Raw genomic sequence first — 16,763 nt, 5'->3', positions numbered from 1 at the left:
GGAGACGCCCCTGGAGGAGCCTCTGCTGGGGAGAGCATTTTTAAACAGGCGCTGGAATAAAGGGGTCAGGAGTCTGTGGACCCGAAACTAAAACTAGTTTTGGCTGCCCGCGGGAGTGCTTAAACTGCCGCTCGGCTTGGAGGTGAAGGCGCAGCCCGGCGCGCCAGGGCAAGGCGGGTCAAAGCCTTCTTTCGATCGAAGCGGCCGGACTGAAGGTATCCCCGGCCGCTTTCCAACGCCCTCCTTGGCCAGTCCTCCAGAAGGTCGCCAGCATCCTAAGTGCAAATGTAAGTACCGATGAAGAGTTAAAATTAGGGCTCCTTGGTGCTCCCTAAGCTTGACTGTTTTCTTGCAGACGTTTTATTATCCAAACTAGGTTACATCGTGGTAGTAAGGAGTGGGGTTTCTCCCTGCTAGCACTGACGATGATACCTAGTTTGGGTAATGAAACGTCTGCAAGAAAACAGTCAAGCTTAGGGAGGACCAAGGACTCCGCAAATTGAAATGTTGGGAGAATGAAAAGTGGTTGACTGTAGGTTGCTTTCCCCAGGCAAGCAAATGGAAAGAAGCGAATAGAATCTTAACTTATCCCGCTCTTTCTTTCCTCTTCCCGCCAAGTGTGGGATCTCTCTTCCATGAAATTTTGTGGGAACCAAACTATTTGGAATTTCGTTATCCAACTTTGGTCTTTTTTTTCCTACTGGCAACTGAATCCAAAGCTTCCCCCCTTTTAAAATAAGCAGTGAAAACAGTCAACCCAGCATGGGTTTAAAATTAACAGCATTGCTGTAGTTGGAGGGTTTTCCTTGGGGATAACTGTCAGAACTTGGAGAGTGGGAAAGGAGTGCTTCTCTCATCCATTTGGTCTTTGCAGCAGTAGCACTCTAGACCAGGGGTCCCCAACCACCGGTCCGCGGACCGGTACCGGTCCGTGGAGCACTCTGTACCGGGCCGCAAAGGAAAAAAAATTAAAAAAAATGGCGGCTTTCTTCGCCTTTGGTGAATGCTGCTGGGATCGGGGATCAAGGACACAAATGAGAGAAGGGGAGGGAGGAAGCAACCGAAGCCTGTCCTGCTCTCTGGCTCAGCAGCTTCGGTTTCCTCCCGCCTCGTTCCTCTCTCAGTCGCTCTCTCGCTCCTCCACCAGCCCAGGAAGAAACTGCTTCAAAGGAGCCAGCAGGGTGGCTTTTCCTGTCGGCCCAGCTCCTCTGAAGCGCCCGTTTCACCCCCACCCCGCTGCCAATCAATCCAGGTTCATCCAGTGCTCTTCTGCCTGCCTGCCTCGCCTTGTTTCTGGTAGTTTCGAGCAGCTTCGCTGAGAATAATAACTATTCGCCTCTTTTTCTCAGCCAAGCTGCTCCGAAACTACCAGAAACCAAGGCAGGCAGGCAGGCAGGCAGAACGGAGCACTGGATTGAACCGTGGGCGGCGGGGCGGGGGTGAACGGGCGCTTCGGAGGATCCGAAACCACCAGAAACGAAGGCAGGCAGGCAGAACGGAGCACTGGATTGAACCGTGCGGGGGGGGTGAACGGGCGCTTCGGAGAAGCTGCGCTCCGAAACCACCAGAAACGAAGGCAGGCAGGCAGAACGGAGCACTGGATTGAACCGTGGGCGGCGGGGTGGGGGTGAACGGGTGCTTTGGGGAAGCTGCGCCGACAGGAAAAGCCACCCTGCAGGCTTCTTTGAAGCAGTTTCTTCCTGGGCTGGTGGAGGAGTGAGAGAACGACTGAGAGAGGAACGAGGCAGACACCTGAGGGATGAGGCTGAGGGAGGGAGGGAGACACCTGAGGGATGGGGCTGAGGGAGGCAGGGCCGAGAGGCGAGGCTTCTCAGCCGTCCTGCAGGGTCTATCTGTCACTCAGGGTTGCAATGAGGAGGCATTGGCGTTCCCTGAACTTGGTGGTTTGCTGGCAGATGTTTTATTACCCGACTAGGTAACAACATCAGATGTTACCTAGTCAGATAATGAAACGTCTGCAAGCAAACCACCAAACTCGGACTCTTCCCCCCCCCTCCCCGTCCTTGAAAGAGTGTTTCTGAGTGAAACTGGTCCCTGGCACAAAAAAGGTTGGGGACCATTGCTCTAGACAGTGAGGCCATACCGTAAGAACCGGCATCAACACTGTGGCATTGTTTCTGCTCTTTCCTAAGTGGGTGGTTCTGGTAGAGGTGGGGAATAAGCGGTCAGACTGGTTGGCTGTGTCCTGTGGGATGCCCTATGATTCAGTCTACTCTCCTCTGTTTACATAAGCCTGTTGGGAGAACTTGTATGCTGGTTTTGGGGAAAGTCTGTAGAGATTCTTAGTCACCCAGGTCATGGTTGTCCCAAAGGTGCTTTTTCAGGAGGCAACTGGACTTTCTTGTTTTTTCTTTGAAGATGTTTCTCTTCTCATCCAAGAAGTTTCTTCAGCTGGAAGAAACTTCTTGGATGAGAAGAGAAACATCTTCAAAGAAAAAACAGAAAAGTCCAGTTGCCTCCTGAAAAAGCACCTTTGGTTTTGGGTTGGTTTTCTGATTTCTTTATTTTACATCTCCATCCTTGGCCAGGCTGGGGGATACAGTTGGATATCTATCTCTCTGTTAACTTTGGATAGGATGGCATTTCCCCTGAAGAAAGCAGATCTGTGATTTGGGATACTCTTGGAGTCATGATTGTGAAAGACGAACAAGTGGAAGCCCTAGTTAGAGCACTTTCATTCTGTGGGGCCCTTAGTGCTCTCTGAACTTTGATGCTTTCTTGCAGACATTTCATTACCAAACTAGGTAACATCATCAGTGTCAAAAAGGAGTGGGGTTTGTTTGTTTATTAGTGGCTTGCCTTGTCGGTTACTGGGAGTATTCACTTTACAAGGGGCTGTCTTTGAAGACAGCTCAAAGCCTATTAAGTGCCATATTAAATAGCCAACATAATGGAAGTGAGAACAGCTAAAATTGTACGATTCCAATGTTAGAGACACTGAAGTAATTCTCAGTATTCTTAAGGGTGCAATTAAAAGTGATGCTTTTAATTTTTACATGGCTTGACTTCAGAACTACCTTCTCTAAATAGAACTATCCTGTCTGATTTTATTGTCCCTTATGCAAAACTTTGTGAAGTAAAGTTCCGAAAAGAAAAAAATGGGAACAGAAAGAACTATTTTCTGTAATGTCCCACATGTCATGGAACAGTGTTTTCCAGAATTATATATTCTATTGTTATTTTACTTATATTGTTTTTAAGAATGTGTTGTATTTAATGTTAATTGAACCCGATAGATGAATGAATGAGTAAATACATAAAGTTTGTAATATAAAATTATTCTGCTTTCTAGGCAACAGTGAGCATGTATTATAATTAAAAGAATAATTATACCATGGCTACAGGAGATCTAAAAGGAAACTTGCATAAGATAGAACAAAAACTTCGGGTTATAAATTATCCTAGCGATGTGGATTATATGGGGTAAGTGGAAGCATATTAGTAGCCAATTTGTAGTATAAACATGGCTTGTTGGTGAATCGCCTATTGAATTTTTCTGGTCAGCAAACAACCATTCTATTCTTTGTTTTTAAATAAATGTACAGTATTATCTGAATGTAGCAAAGCAGTCTGTTCTGATCAAAACAAACTAAAATGGGAGCATGTGATTTGTTTAAGATTTTCCTTTCTTGAATTTTCTGGATGTAAGAAGTAGTATTATTTATGTGATATTGATCTAAAATTAAATGATGGGAAGATGTTTTGCTGCATCATTCTATGTACATGAAAATGAGCTTTTGGATACATTCATTGTTTAATGAAAAATTATTATATCATCTGTATTACTCTTTGTTTTAGGTTTCCAGAGAATCTGATTTAATGGAAACCTTGTGCAAAAAAAAAAAAATGCCTGCCCTGCCCACTCCCCCCCCAAACAGCCAAAACACCGCCATTGCTGCCAAATGGCCCTCAGTGGTGGCAGGGATGTGAAATTGGGATACATCCAGTCTCGGCCACTTCCCTGCTGCCCCTGAATAGGCCAAACTCAAAAGAGCTTGGTGCAGCGATGGTAGTGGTGTATGAAAAATGGAAGCCCCCAGCCGTTGCTGCTCTGCACTCTGATTGACTGCTTGTTCACTCACCTGGCTCTCCCTGGTGAGTTGTAACTGCAGCGAATTGGCCATGTTGAGTTATCCTGCGATGACTTAGAGGCAATGAGTTGGGAGAAGAGACTTGGTGGCGAGCTGCCCATACTAAGTTGGCTGCGCCAAGTTGTCCCATTCTGGTGCAGGAGAAAGTCTGTATTCTTTTAACAAAAATAATGTTACAATTATTAGGCAATTTGTCTGCTCTAGTGGCTTATAATTAGAAAAATAATTTAAAAAATAATTTTAATTATAATTTAAAAAATAAGAAATAATAATTTAGAAATAAAATGTTATTTGATAGAGTCTAAGGAATTCTGTGTTTTGTAAAGTGAAAAAAATTGTTCTAGCAGATTTGTCATCCCATTCACTTATAAATGAATCATAATAAAATAGATAATTTGTTTCCATGCCATAACATTTATTTTTCAATAAGTATTTAGCTAAGATTACATTAACTGCTAGATTATTTGAAACTGGTGATTATTATTGTTTAAACAGATTCCTACATTTTGTTTAAGATCCTAAACTTCAATGAAATTCAGAATACAATATTTAAAATAGGTGACAGCCCATATCAAGTGGACAGTGATTTATTGTTGCAATGTATCTCTCCATATAAAAATCACTTTTTGCAACCTTTTAATAAAACTTAGTATATCTTACCTAGGCAGTAAATGATTTGTCTAAAGTTAAAAAATAAATCCAGTCTTCTTTTGGGAAAGACTTAAGAAACAACCCTGTTTCAATTTTTGTTGTTTTTACATGTTAAACAGTAATGATGCACTCATTCCCAAAAATGTAGATTAATGATTCAGAAAACAATTTATTTATAAAATAGTCTTAATTAAATGTAGCCATGGTCTCCTGATAGTGTTTCAGAAATATAGAAATAAAACTACTGTGATAAAGGGGGATGTAAAGGTTACGAATTATCAGTAATATCTAGTTTTTTCCATGTTACAGGTTGGCAAAGGGTGATCCATCTGTATATTTACCAATCATTAGCTACTGTTTCACATCATTCTCAACATATATTGCAGAACTTGTAATGGAATCAGGGATGGAACTTACAGCAAAGAATGATTCACGTTTTGTTGATGCTATGTATAAGGTATATATCTTAAATATGCTAATCTGATAATGTTACCATTAATAGTACTGAAGAAGTAAAAGTGTCATTATACCTTGCAATTTAAACATTGGTTTAAATTTTACTGCATTATGGCATAGTGTTATAAGACCATTAACTTTGAATTTCTATATGCTGTCCTCTAGCTAACATTTCTACAAAGACGATGCCTTCTTCCGCAAAGTGTGACCTAAAATATTGGGTTGTTTATTCTTCATGCTCAAAGAAAAGTGGTCATTTTTTTGTTCAGAGAAAGTGAGGGTTAGAGCAATTCCTTTGCATCTAGAGAAAGGGTCAGGGAAAGAAGCAGGCCACTGAAATTTTATGAAAAGGAGTTTCCCCATACCTACTGTAGCTGAGCAGACATATAAGTACTGTTATTATGAAAATAAATTCCTTTTTTTTTAATCTATTCTCTGCAGCTTCTTCGTGATCAATTTCAGTACAAACCAGTCCTGTCAAAACAGCAGTTCCTTCAATATGGCTTTGCAGAAAGAAAAATACAGATTGTTTGTGATATTATTAGTTACATTTATAAAAGGCACAAAGAATTCAGTAACATGAATAAGGTATTGAAAATTAATTTTGTTTGCAATTTAAAGGAAAAAACTAGTTAATATAAAAAATGTTAGCATTTTTAAGAAAAAGCTAGTTAATATTGAACTGTTTAATTCACATTTTTATTTATTAATGTTTATAATAATTAAATCATTGCCTATCTTTTAATTTATATGCCACTTACTAAACACACTATAATTTAGAGGGTTTTTTCTTTCTGATGTTGGGAAAATTACAATTTTATTTATTTCACTCTTTCATTTCTTTTCCTACATGTGTCTTGCAGTTAAAATTGCAATAGTTTTAATAATTACTAAATTATTTGTAAATTTGTACGAAAGGTTAATTGCATTAATAGCTCTGTGTGTCAAAGTTTCCATGTATACATATAGGTTCCCCCAAAATTGTCAGAATATCTCATTTTCTCAGAACAGTTTTTGGAGAGCGTTGTCCTTCCTCCCATACTATCTGCTGACCCGTGGCATTCCACTAGTGTATTGATATGATTGGTATGAATTATGTACCATCCATCATGTACTTTTAAGATCCTGAATTTTAGTAGACTGATGTAATAAACATACTCTGTTTTGCATATAATGCAGTTCTTAGCATAACTCTGGATATTGACTTTCTATATTTTATAGATAAAATCCCAATCAGAAAAGAAAGCCCATGTGGTTAAATCTCTATCCCACACAGGTTTTTCCAATCAGTCTGTTACTGTAGCTATCAGTACTATGGATTTGCAGCAGGTAGGAATATTCAATATTTTTACTATAAGTGTTAAATATTTTTCATGACGTTTTAAAATATTTATCCTTATGGATATTTTGGTGTTCCCAGATACTATTTTTATATGTTTTATTTGTTTTCAGCATAAGTAGCTTTGTTATTAATAATAATGTTCAGGGAGGATGTGAACTGGTTTATGACATCTTATTGAACCGATTATATAATTTATTTTTAACTTTCCATCCTCGTACTGTAAGATGACTTTCAATTGTTCATAATATAATCATTAATCAATTTTTATTACAGTCACAGAGCAGAATTACAAACAAAAACATTAAAAATAATGATAAAAATAAAAAAAACAGACAAAATAATATATGATGATTAGTGGTGGATTATCAGTGGCTGTTCATAATATAGATCTGTTCTGTTGCATCTTAATCTGTTTAAGAAGTCTGTGTAAAGAATCCTTCAGTATATCAATCAATGATTGAGGTGATAGAATGAAGATCTATTTATTTTCCCCAAAACCACTGAATCAGACAATTCTGTCATCTTATCTCTTATATTAACAGCCTGCTAATGGATTATGTCTCATTGAATTAGGCAGTCATACAAAGATTGCTGCCTAGGAGAATTAACATTTCTATTCCACTCTACTCTGATTAATATACAGCAGAGATAGAGATTAAAAAAACCAATTACAATTGATATTTTTTAAAAATGGACTCTTTTATTAGCGCACCGTTTGTTGACTGTTTTTCAAACCCTAATATGAACAGGATAAGATATTTGGTTGCAGTGGATTTCTCAATTATGAATGAGTTTTTAAAAATAAAAATAAATTTTCTTAAGAAAGCATATTAACAAATCATATCCATCACTAACCACATACTCTGAAATTTATGAATGTATGAACCTGAATTTAAAGTGATTCTCACAACTATACAAATGGGATTGATGTTAAATCAAACAGAGGAAGTGACCTGGCCCCATCTTGTCCTTCAGGCTTGAGATTACCTGTCTGTGTAATATTAAAGAAAGCAAGTATTTGTTGTGAATATCAGTGCAAATATATTCCATAGATACATTAAATCAAAGTGCTTTTTAATTGAATCAGTAATTTTGTTCAATATATTCTTTACTGTTACTTTGGGTGGGGTCTTTTACATGCAAAGAAACCTCAAATAGAACGTCATGAAAGTGTGACTAGCGTGCATATCCCTGAAGATTTCATCAGTGAAACATTGCAGGAAGTGAAAGATTATGTTGTAAATAAAGTTGAAGTTTTGGACTATGACACTGATGTTTTGGATAATATAGATGTAGAGGTAAGACCATTCTTATTTTCTTAGGCAATTCCTGCTTGTTAAAATGATGTTTGAAAACCAATATTTGTAGTAGTACTAGGAGACAAATCATAATTGCATAAACATTAATATGAATGAAGCTATTTAGATAAAAAGCTTTTACATTACTATATTGAACTGAACGAATTGATTATGTCTAATGAATAAATATAAAAAATTGCTTCTAGAGTTGTATAAATGTTGCTGCTTTGACAAGGTAATCTTATGGTGTAGGAAAAAATGAAATATGACAAAATTAATCACCTTCCCCTCCCCCCTCGCTCCACTTTTGTCCTGTGGAAATCCAGTTGCACTCAAATGTAACTCAGCCATAGGATCAGTGAAAAGATATTTTCTATCATTTTATGTCTTCAAAAAATGCATGTCAGGTAATGAATGTTTTGCCAACTATCCTGCTTGCTTCTATAGAGGAGATCTAAAATAAAATCTGAACTGGCAACAGGTTCTATGTGAATTATTAGAACTTTCACCAGTCTTTCACCAGTTGTTATTTATACTTGTTTTGTGGTGTGAGTGCTAGTGCACAGATTCTAGTGAATGAACCAGCACTGTGGATATGCTTTCTGATTTCATGTGGGGGGATTTACATGTTTCATGTAATTAGTAAAAAATCTAAATTTGTGCTTTTAAAGAAGGACAATGAATTAGAAGACTTGAAAAGTCAACTTGTTGAACTGCAGCAAAAGTTTCATTCATTGAGCAATGTGGACGAAAAGTTACAGACTTTAGAGAAAAAACTGCAAGGGAAAATTGTTATAGAAGAGAATGAGTGGAATAATCTTTTGAGCCGTGTCCTCCTCCTTGAAACACAACTGTTACTTCATTCCAAAACAGTATGTTTTATTATGAACTTTCCTGTATTAGAAATATAGTAATCTAATATTTTATATTACATTTTTATTTTTAAGGGTTATCCATTCCAACTTTTATTTATACATTTACTATTACTTCATATTAATGAACCTAATTGTTAATGTGTGGAATACTGCTGTGTTAGCTATCAGTTTTCTATATTATTTGAATTTTTTCTATTTTAAGTAATTTATTTGATTTTCAATACATTTCTAATGCTGTGCTAAAATGACATACAGGCTTCTGCTTCTCAAAGCATTATGTTAAAATTGTAGATTTGAACTAGAGAATGTATAACGAGGCATTATTTTCATGTTCATGATAGGATCATTTTTGCTTTTCTTAGTGTTTGCCCTGCATGGTTTCAGGGTGTGATTGGTTTTGCAAGAGATAGTTTATCAGTCGGCTGGTCAGAGTCTGATACTATTAAAAGAAAATGACTCTCAGCTGTGCCTGACGGAGAATTAGAATCTGTCTTCCTGCTCATAGTCTACCATCTTAACCATTTTTACCCTTCTGGCTCTCTTGGTGTTTGAAAGTACATTGGGGATTTAATTAGTTTTTTTTTTAATGCAAGGATTTTGAGTTTATACCCAAAATATTCCAATAACTCTTTTGTACCATAGAAAAAGGTAGATCTAATCCATAAATGTTATACTATCAAATGTCAATAGCATAGTACTTAATTTTTGATAATGAGACATAAGCAGTAAGCTATGCAGTTGTTACTATATTTGATGTATTCCAATTTGAAACATGATCTACATAAATATCACTTTATCTCAGGTTAGATAGTGTTTGAATTTAGGGTTTCAAGATTATGTTAATCGCATAATGCCAATTCATGAATTGTGATACTGTAACTGCAGTAAAATAGGAAGATTGGATTTTTATTCCTAAGATTTTGATTCTTAAATTAATAATAATTTTTGGAAGTGAAGACTATTAAGTATGCTACTAATATGTTATAAAATGATTATAATATAACATCGTTATTGCAGGCATAAGACTGAAAACTTCAAAATAACTAGTTTTACAGAATAATTCATGAGTTATTAATGGTAAAATATTTTTCAATTTCAGGCTGATTTATCTACAAAATTAAATAATGTACGTGAAGATTGTTCTAGCAGAAACACAACTCTATCATCTGGTAAGTACTTGTTGCAATTTTTCTCAGTCTCTTTTTTCTTTTTCTAAAATGCTATCTGTTTAAGAAAAGAGGGGGGGGTGGGGGGGGGGGGGAGGGGGGAAAGGGTTTTTAGGGATTTGGGGGGTTGGGGGGATTATTATTTTTTTTATTTAGTAATTATGGGATTTTGAAAAAGAGAAGAGGAGAGGGGGGGGGGGAAGGGGATTGAGTTTTTTTTTAAAATGGGGGGGGGGGGGGGGGGAGAAGTGGATTTTGTTTGTTTGGGGTTTGTTTTTTTTTTTTTTTTTATTACAAAAATAGATTTTTTTTTTTCCCCAAAGTTTTTTTTTTAGTAGGATGAGTAGTTTTAGAAGTATCAACTTATAAATTAATTTTAGTATGTGGCAGTTGAAATTTTTTTGAAGTATAATAAAATACGCTTTCTCCCTTTAGACAGAATTAACTATTATTTTCTCAATATAAAAAGATTGGCATTCCCATATAGAGCTTGTTGTTTTTTAAAAACAACTTGTAGCTACCTCAAAAACTTTCTTAACATAGGCAGAAAAATTCACATCTTGTAAATTGTATTTCTTTGAACTCTGTAGAAAAGGTTTATGTTGGTAGTAAAATAATTTATCAGGTTGCATTTATTATAAATACTGTAATATTTTACATAATAATATTCACTTCTGAATTCACCTGAGAATATTGCTTTACAAGTTTGTATCAGCTTCTTTTATTAATATATTCTGTAAATCAGACTGTATGATTAAAATGTGTAAAGGTAATGCTGATCTTTAAAAAGTGAGTTTATTCACAGATAAAGAGAAAGCAGAATTGCCAGACAGTCCTCTTCAGTCATCTGGATATAGTTCATTGTTATCTGCAAATCCATCTCCCGAAGTCCTGGCTGATAATGATGATGATGTGTCAGAGATTTCAAAGGTAAATTAAAACTGGCACATATATATTTTGGCAGAGCTATAGAAAATCTGTGGTTATAGTTGTCTTTGGTAATGCAAGTGTACAAAGTTAAAATTCTTGCTTTTAAATTGTAGGAAACAACAATTCAAAAAATGGAAAGAATAAGCAAAATGTAAGTAAGATGATCCAGTATTATTTTTTAGCAAATAAAATTTCAAATGTAAATACAGAATATGGAAAACAATTTAATGGACCCTGATTTAATATCAGATGGACCCTGATTTAATATCAGTGAACAGAATCTTTCATTATGTGCAGGCAAAAACTTCTATTTGCTATTTTACATATGCATAAATGCATACAAATGCTCAAAGAAAATCTCATTTCAGTTTTACTTGTACACACTACTCAGATTTAGTGGATATTCCACTTTAACTGAAACTCCTTTTCCTTATCAAATTATGAATGAGCTGCACATGTTTGCCATACTCCCACGAGGTAGTATTTGCTTAAAATTGTGTTAGACAATAAATCAAACTAAAGTTCTTTATTATTAAAGCATCACATATTGTTTTCTAAAAACAAAAATGAGACATGTTTTTATTTTTGGAAGACAATATGAGATGCTTTAATGATAAAGTTTAAAGTATTGATTTGCAAAACTGTTTTTCTGGAAATGAGTTATTTTCCAACAAAACATCACTGCTTTTTCAAACCAGATTACTACTTAATCCAAGATTACTTTTTTCAGTAAAGCATTGCTAATAGATAAAAATTTAAAGTGCTAATGATTTGGAAAATTAATAACTCATTTAACTAATGAATATGTCTATTCAATCATATCTATAAATTTACCAATTTTTAATATAGATACAAAATTGCTACTATTTTTATTATTTGGAAGAGTCATTTAACTTTGTTTACGTATTTTATGTCTTAAGGGTTCAGGAAACTTCAGAATTGTTGAAGATTTCACGTAACACCTCTTCAGAGTATTCTACTCAACCTGAGAACTGAAACTAATTATGTGTGTCCATGAATTTTTTTAGAATTCTTTGGATCTTTTTTGTTGTGTTTGGGATTGAAATTATTTAAACTGTTCCTTTTTAAAAAATATATATTTTATATATATGTGTGCCATTGATATGTATATTACAAATAACTCAATATGTGGCAACATTAATGTACCCACAGTTCATTTTTGTAACAAACTTTGCTGACATTAGGTTAAATGGCATATAATTTTAAAGAACAGGCTCAATGAACAGGCTCATATTTTATACTTTGTTGGAAATATTTTAGCTGGGGCTTGCATATTGTGCCTAAGGAAAATATGTATATGCCATTAGTAAAGTGTGCACACATATTTTTACACATATACACATATATATTGTTTTTAACATACATTAAATACATGCAGATCTATTTTAATATTTATGTGATAAGAGAGGCAATATATTTCAGCTTTCATTGTGTGTGATAAAGTAAAAGATATTTTGATAAAAAGTTATTCAAATAAATAAGATTTTGAATTCTGACTAGCAAATGTCTTGAATATTTTAGTGCTAGATAACCTAACACATTTTAAGATCAGCAGAACAGATGGAGACCATTGAGTTGGTATATAAAAATACATGATTTGAAGCCATATAAATAATGCTTTGGAGATTAAAATTGATGTAAAACAGTTGTAAATGCGATTTATTTGGGTGAGAAATACCCAAGGGATTGGGGAAAGGAATTAACATCTTTAAATTGTTTCACACTCGTGTTACATTGGGAAGTTTTTCATTATATTAATCATACTTCCATATGTTAATATGGAAAAATCTTTAAATATCACATTTATCATTGATGGTCTTTTTAATGGTGGGATCTGAAAAATGTGAGAAAGCAGTTTTTATACAGTAATTTGGGGGGGGGGGTGAACTTAAACAGATTGATTTATCTCTTTAAGCTAGTTTATACTGTGTCTTAGCTATTTCTTAAAAGGAAGTTTCTCAAAAGTTATTCATATTCCCAGTTTGTAAAAGAACACAGAAGCATAATATTTCTAAGTAAATATATTTTTATTTAGCTAATCACACTATATTAAAGCTTGGTCATACCAGCTTTAAAGTTGTTCAAAAGATGGAACAATATGCAGAAGGGTTGCATGTGAAGGGATGTAAGGCATATTTGGATTGTGCAGTATGCAAATCAAAGTCCAAGACATTCCCAGTAAGCAAAAGTAGCACAAGGCAGACAACAAGAGCTCTAGAGCTGGTACATGCAGATTTGGTTGGGCCAATGCAAGCCAGTTTGGAAGGAGCAAAGTATGTGCTGGTCATTGTAGATGACTATAGCAGGTTTGAGTTCTGCTGTTTACTAAAGAGTAAAACAGAGGTGCTATAGAAATTTAAGCAATTGGTAAGCTTCATAGAAAGAAGATATAAACAATAGGTATGTCAGCTGCAAACTGACAGAGGTTCAGAATTCATATCAAAAAGTTTTCAACAGTGGTTGGGACAGTTAGGAATAAAACAGATGCACAAATCCTTAGCCAGCTGAGAAGGGTGTTGCTGAGAGATGGAATGGAGTCTTACAAACCATGAAGGACTCACTGCTGGAGGATTCTGGTCTGAGTAGGTCATATTAGGGTGAAGCCATGTTGACTGCTAATTATTTAATTAATAGGCTGTGTAGTTCCTCCATTAATGATACTCCATATGCAGTGCTATATGGGAGAAAGCCATCTCTGGCACATTTAAGAGTGCTTGGAAGCAGTGCGTGGGTGCATATTCCAAAAGCAATTAGAAGGGACAACCAAAGGCTAGAAAACTCAGGTTTATGGGCTATGAGCCAGGTGCTTTAGTGATGGGAACAAGAGAATAGTGACTTCAAGATCTTCAAGCTTTGCAGAGCAAATTTGGAACCAAATTGATGCAAATTTCTGGAATGATTCACTTAGTGATGATGATCCACTTAGTGATGGTAACTCACTTGTTTTAATCCTGTCCCTGGATCTTTGTCTTTCCTATCCTGGGGATTAATCCTGTCAGGGAAGAGGAAAAGAGGAGTTCTTGGTGAGCTATTTTTAGCTGGTTAAGTATTTTCAGCTCTGCTTTTTGGTCAGGTTTTGTTATTTCTGTAGCAGCAAATTTATGTAGAATCCAGAAACATCAGGTATTGCTCCACCATGGCGTTTGTCCATTCCATGTCCCAGTTCGTGCTTGGATGAAAAGCAGAGCTCAGTCCCTGAGAGGACCCAACAGACCGTAGGAATTCCCTCCAGAACTTCACGGTAAATTGGACTCCCCAATCGGAAATAATCCATCGTAGCACTTCATGCAGCCTGTAAATCTGCTTGATGAACATTTTTGCTAATCTCTTAGCTGATGGTAATCCAAAGCAAGCAGTGAAATGTGCTTGTTTAGAAAACAAATCAACATTTGCAGAAGATAGGCTCAAGATCCAGATGGATCTGGGCCGTATCTAACAAAATGAAATTCAATGTAGAGAAAAGTAAAGTCCTAAAATTAGGCAAGTAAAACCAAAAGTACACATATAGATTGGGTGAAACCAGGCTCAATAGCAGTAACTGAGGGATCTTGGAATCTTAGTGGACAACCACTAAATATGAGCCAGCAGTGTGCAGCAGCAGCCAAAAAAGCTAATGCAATCCTAAATTGCATTAACAGGGATACAATCGAGATACGTGAGGTATTAATACCACTCTATAAAGCCTTAGTAAGACCACACCTAAAGTACTGCATCCAGTTTTGTTCACCACTTTATAAAAAAGATGTTGAGACTCTAGGAAAAGTACAGAAAAGAGCAACCAGGATGATTAGGGGACTGGAGGCTAAAACATGAAGAATGGTTACAGGAACTGGACACGGCTAGTCTAGTGAAGAGAAGGACCAGGGGAGACAGGATAGCAGTCTTCCAATATTTGAGGGGCTGCCACAGAGAGGAAGGGGTCAAGCTATTTTCTAAAGCGCCTGTAGGCCAGATAAGGAATAATGGATGGAAACTGAACAAGGAAAGATTTAACCTGGAAATGAGACTTTCTGACAGAACAATCAACCAATGGAACACCTTGTCCTTGGAAGTTGTGGGAGCGCCATCACTTGAGACTTTCAAGAAGAGATTGGACTGCCATTTGTTAGAAACAGTGCAGGGTCTCCCGCTTGGGTGGGGGGGTTGGACTAGATGACCTATAAGGCCCCTTTCAACTATGATTATCTGTTTAACAATGTCCAAATGATGGTATTGCCGCCACTCTTTGGGAGTTCGACTATAAAGTCCATGGCTATTTCTTCCCATGGGCAGCAGATATCAGCTACTGGCTGGAGCAAACCAGGCAGTTTCCCTGGTCGCATTTTCATGGCAGCACACATGGAACAGCTTTTTAGTCTTCCACATCTGCCTTTATCTTGGCTACCAGAACTGCCCCCTCACCAAGTGGAGTGTTTTAAGAAATTAGGAATCCAAAGTGACCAGCCAACCGGGAATATGCTGAAGTACAGGCTGGCAGGAATGTACAACTTAGGTCCCTGCCAAACTATCCCATTTCGTAGGGATAGGATGTTGGGGTTTCTGCTTCTCTTGATTGTTTGGATCTATAGTCAAACTGCTCTTACTCTTTGGAATTTCTTCAAGGCATCATCTATCAAGGTCATCTAAAGAGTGAATGGTCCAAGGTCACCCAGCTGGCTTTTGTGCTTACGACTGTACTAGAACTTTCTGTCTCCTGGTGATTGGTCCAAAGACAGTTGGTGAAAGTAACCCCGCCAGATTTTTTGCCTAAGGAAGGACTAGAATTCACCATTTCTTGATGATTGGCCCAGAGTCAGACAACTCCTTTCATACCTAAGATGAGATTAGAATCTACAGTCTCCCAGTTTCCAGCCTGATGCCTTTAGTATAAGGTTACTTTATCAGAAATTTGCAAGCCTGAAAGTAAACTACTCCTCTCTTTTGTCTTTATAGCGCAAGAAGCTTGGCGTCAACTGTCCAGTTGGCGAATCCAGAAAAAGAACTTCTGGGACATTATTTTACCAAGAGTATAAACTTTAGTGAATAAATCCACATTTGGCACTGAAGAAACAAAACCAGCTCTGGGTTTCCTGCACAAAAGCATGCATAGTCCCTTCCCCCTTTCCCCATAGACCACCCACAGTCCATTATATCCACTAATCACTTCTGTTTTGGGAACCAGCCGATGATGCTGTAGCATCTGCTCCAGGTGTTCTTGAGGCAGGAAGCAATATCTCATGGGAACTGACGAAGCTTGGAGGCCATTCTTGCCACCCTTGAATTCCAATCCAGCATTTACCCTATTCTTTCGCACTTGGGTTACCTGCATATGGATTCCTGCATTCACTTTAAATAGACTAAATCACCTCCAATATTTGAAATAATTGGAGAACTCAACTCAGTTCTAAGTTCATCTAATTAACAATAGCTGTGGCTCATGGTAACAGCAGAAATTCTATTATTCTGTTAATTATGTTCAACTACTAGAGTATTCAAAGTATCTAGGGTCATAACTGGAAATCTCTTAAATGAGTCAGCAGTGTGATGCAGTGACCAAAAAAACCAACACAGTCTTAGGCTGCATCAACAGAGAGATAGAATCAAGATCATGTGAAGTGTTAAAACTTTGGAAAGGCCACACTTGGAATTCTGCATCCTGTTTTGGTCACCACGATGTAAAAAAGATGTTGAGACTCTTTAGAGTGCAGAGAAAAGCAACAAATGATTAGGGGGATGAAGGATAAAACATGAAGAACGGTTACTGGAATTGGGTATGGGTAGTCTAGTGAAGCTTTGCCATCGTCTTTGCTCATCAGAACGTTGCAAGGGGGATCATGTGTCCCCAGAACAGTGCAGCCATCATAAATACATGCCAGTTGCCAAGCATGATGGGCTCAGTTCAAACATGTCTGAATGTTGGGCTCAGTTACCAG

General features: G+C 36.8%; 1 protein-coding gene across 5 annotated transcripts; it reads left to right on the top strand.

Moving 5' to 3' along the window:
* Nucleotide 1: 1 nt before the first annotated feature.
* On the top strand, nucleotides 2–12,494 carry CEP44 (centrosomal protein 44). Of its 5 annotated transcripts, none has more exons than XM_087963301.1 (11): nucleotides 2–287; nucleotides 3,314–3,444; nucleotides 5,150–5,220; nucleotides 5,661–5,807; nucleotides 6,441–6,548; nucleotides 7,707–7,861; nucleotides 8,524–8,731; nucleotides 9,834–9,903; nucleotides 10,706–10,830; nucleotides 10,944–10,981; nucleotides 11,751–12,494. In XM_087963301.1, the coding sequence occupies exons 2-11, from the start codon at nucleotides 3,429–3,431 to the stop codon at nucleotides 11,824–11,826; spliced, it is 1,014 nt and encodes a 337-aa protein (XP_087819427.1). In that variant the 5' UTR covers nucleotides 2–287; nucleotides 3,314–3,428; the 3' UTR covers nucleotides 11,827–12,494. The 5 variants fall into 5 exon arrangements, with proteins under 5 accessions (XP_087819427.1, XP_087819426.1, XP_087819425.1 ...); XM_087963300.1 differs by having other exon boundaries at nucleotides 5,073–5,220; nucleotides 7,707–7,859; nucleotides 8,534–8,731; XM_087963299.1 differs by having other exon boundaries at nucleotides 5,073–5,220; nucleotides 7,707–7,859; nucleotides 8,531–8,731.
* Nucleotides 12,495–16,763: the final 4,269 nt, after the last annotated feature.

The sequence above is a fragment of the Notechis scutatus genome, chromosome 4 (genome assembly GCF_049901735.1).
Source record: "Notechis scutatus isolate UNSWTSFEM ecotype Mainland chromosome 4, rNotScu1.2, whole genome shotgun sequence".
Taxonomy (NCBI): Eukaryota; Metazoa; Chordata; class Lepidosauria; order Squamata; family Elapidae; genus Notechis; species Notechis scutatus.
Note: the sequence above shows the minus strand (reverse complement) of the source record. Positions and strands in the feature narration are given on the sequence as shown.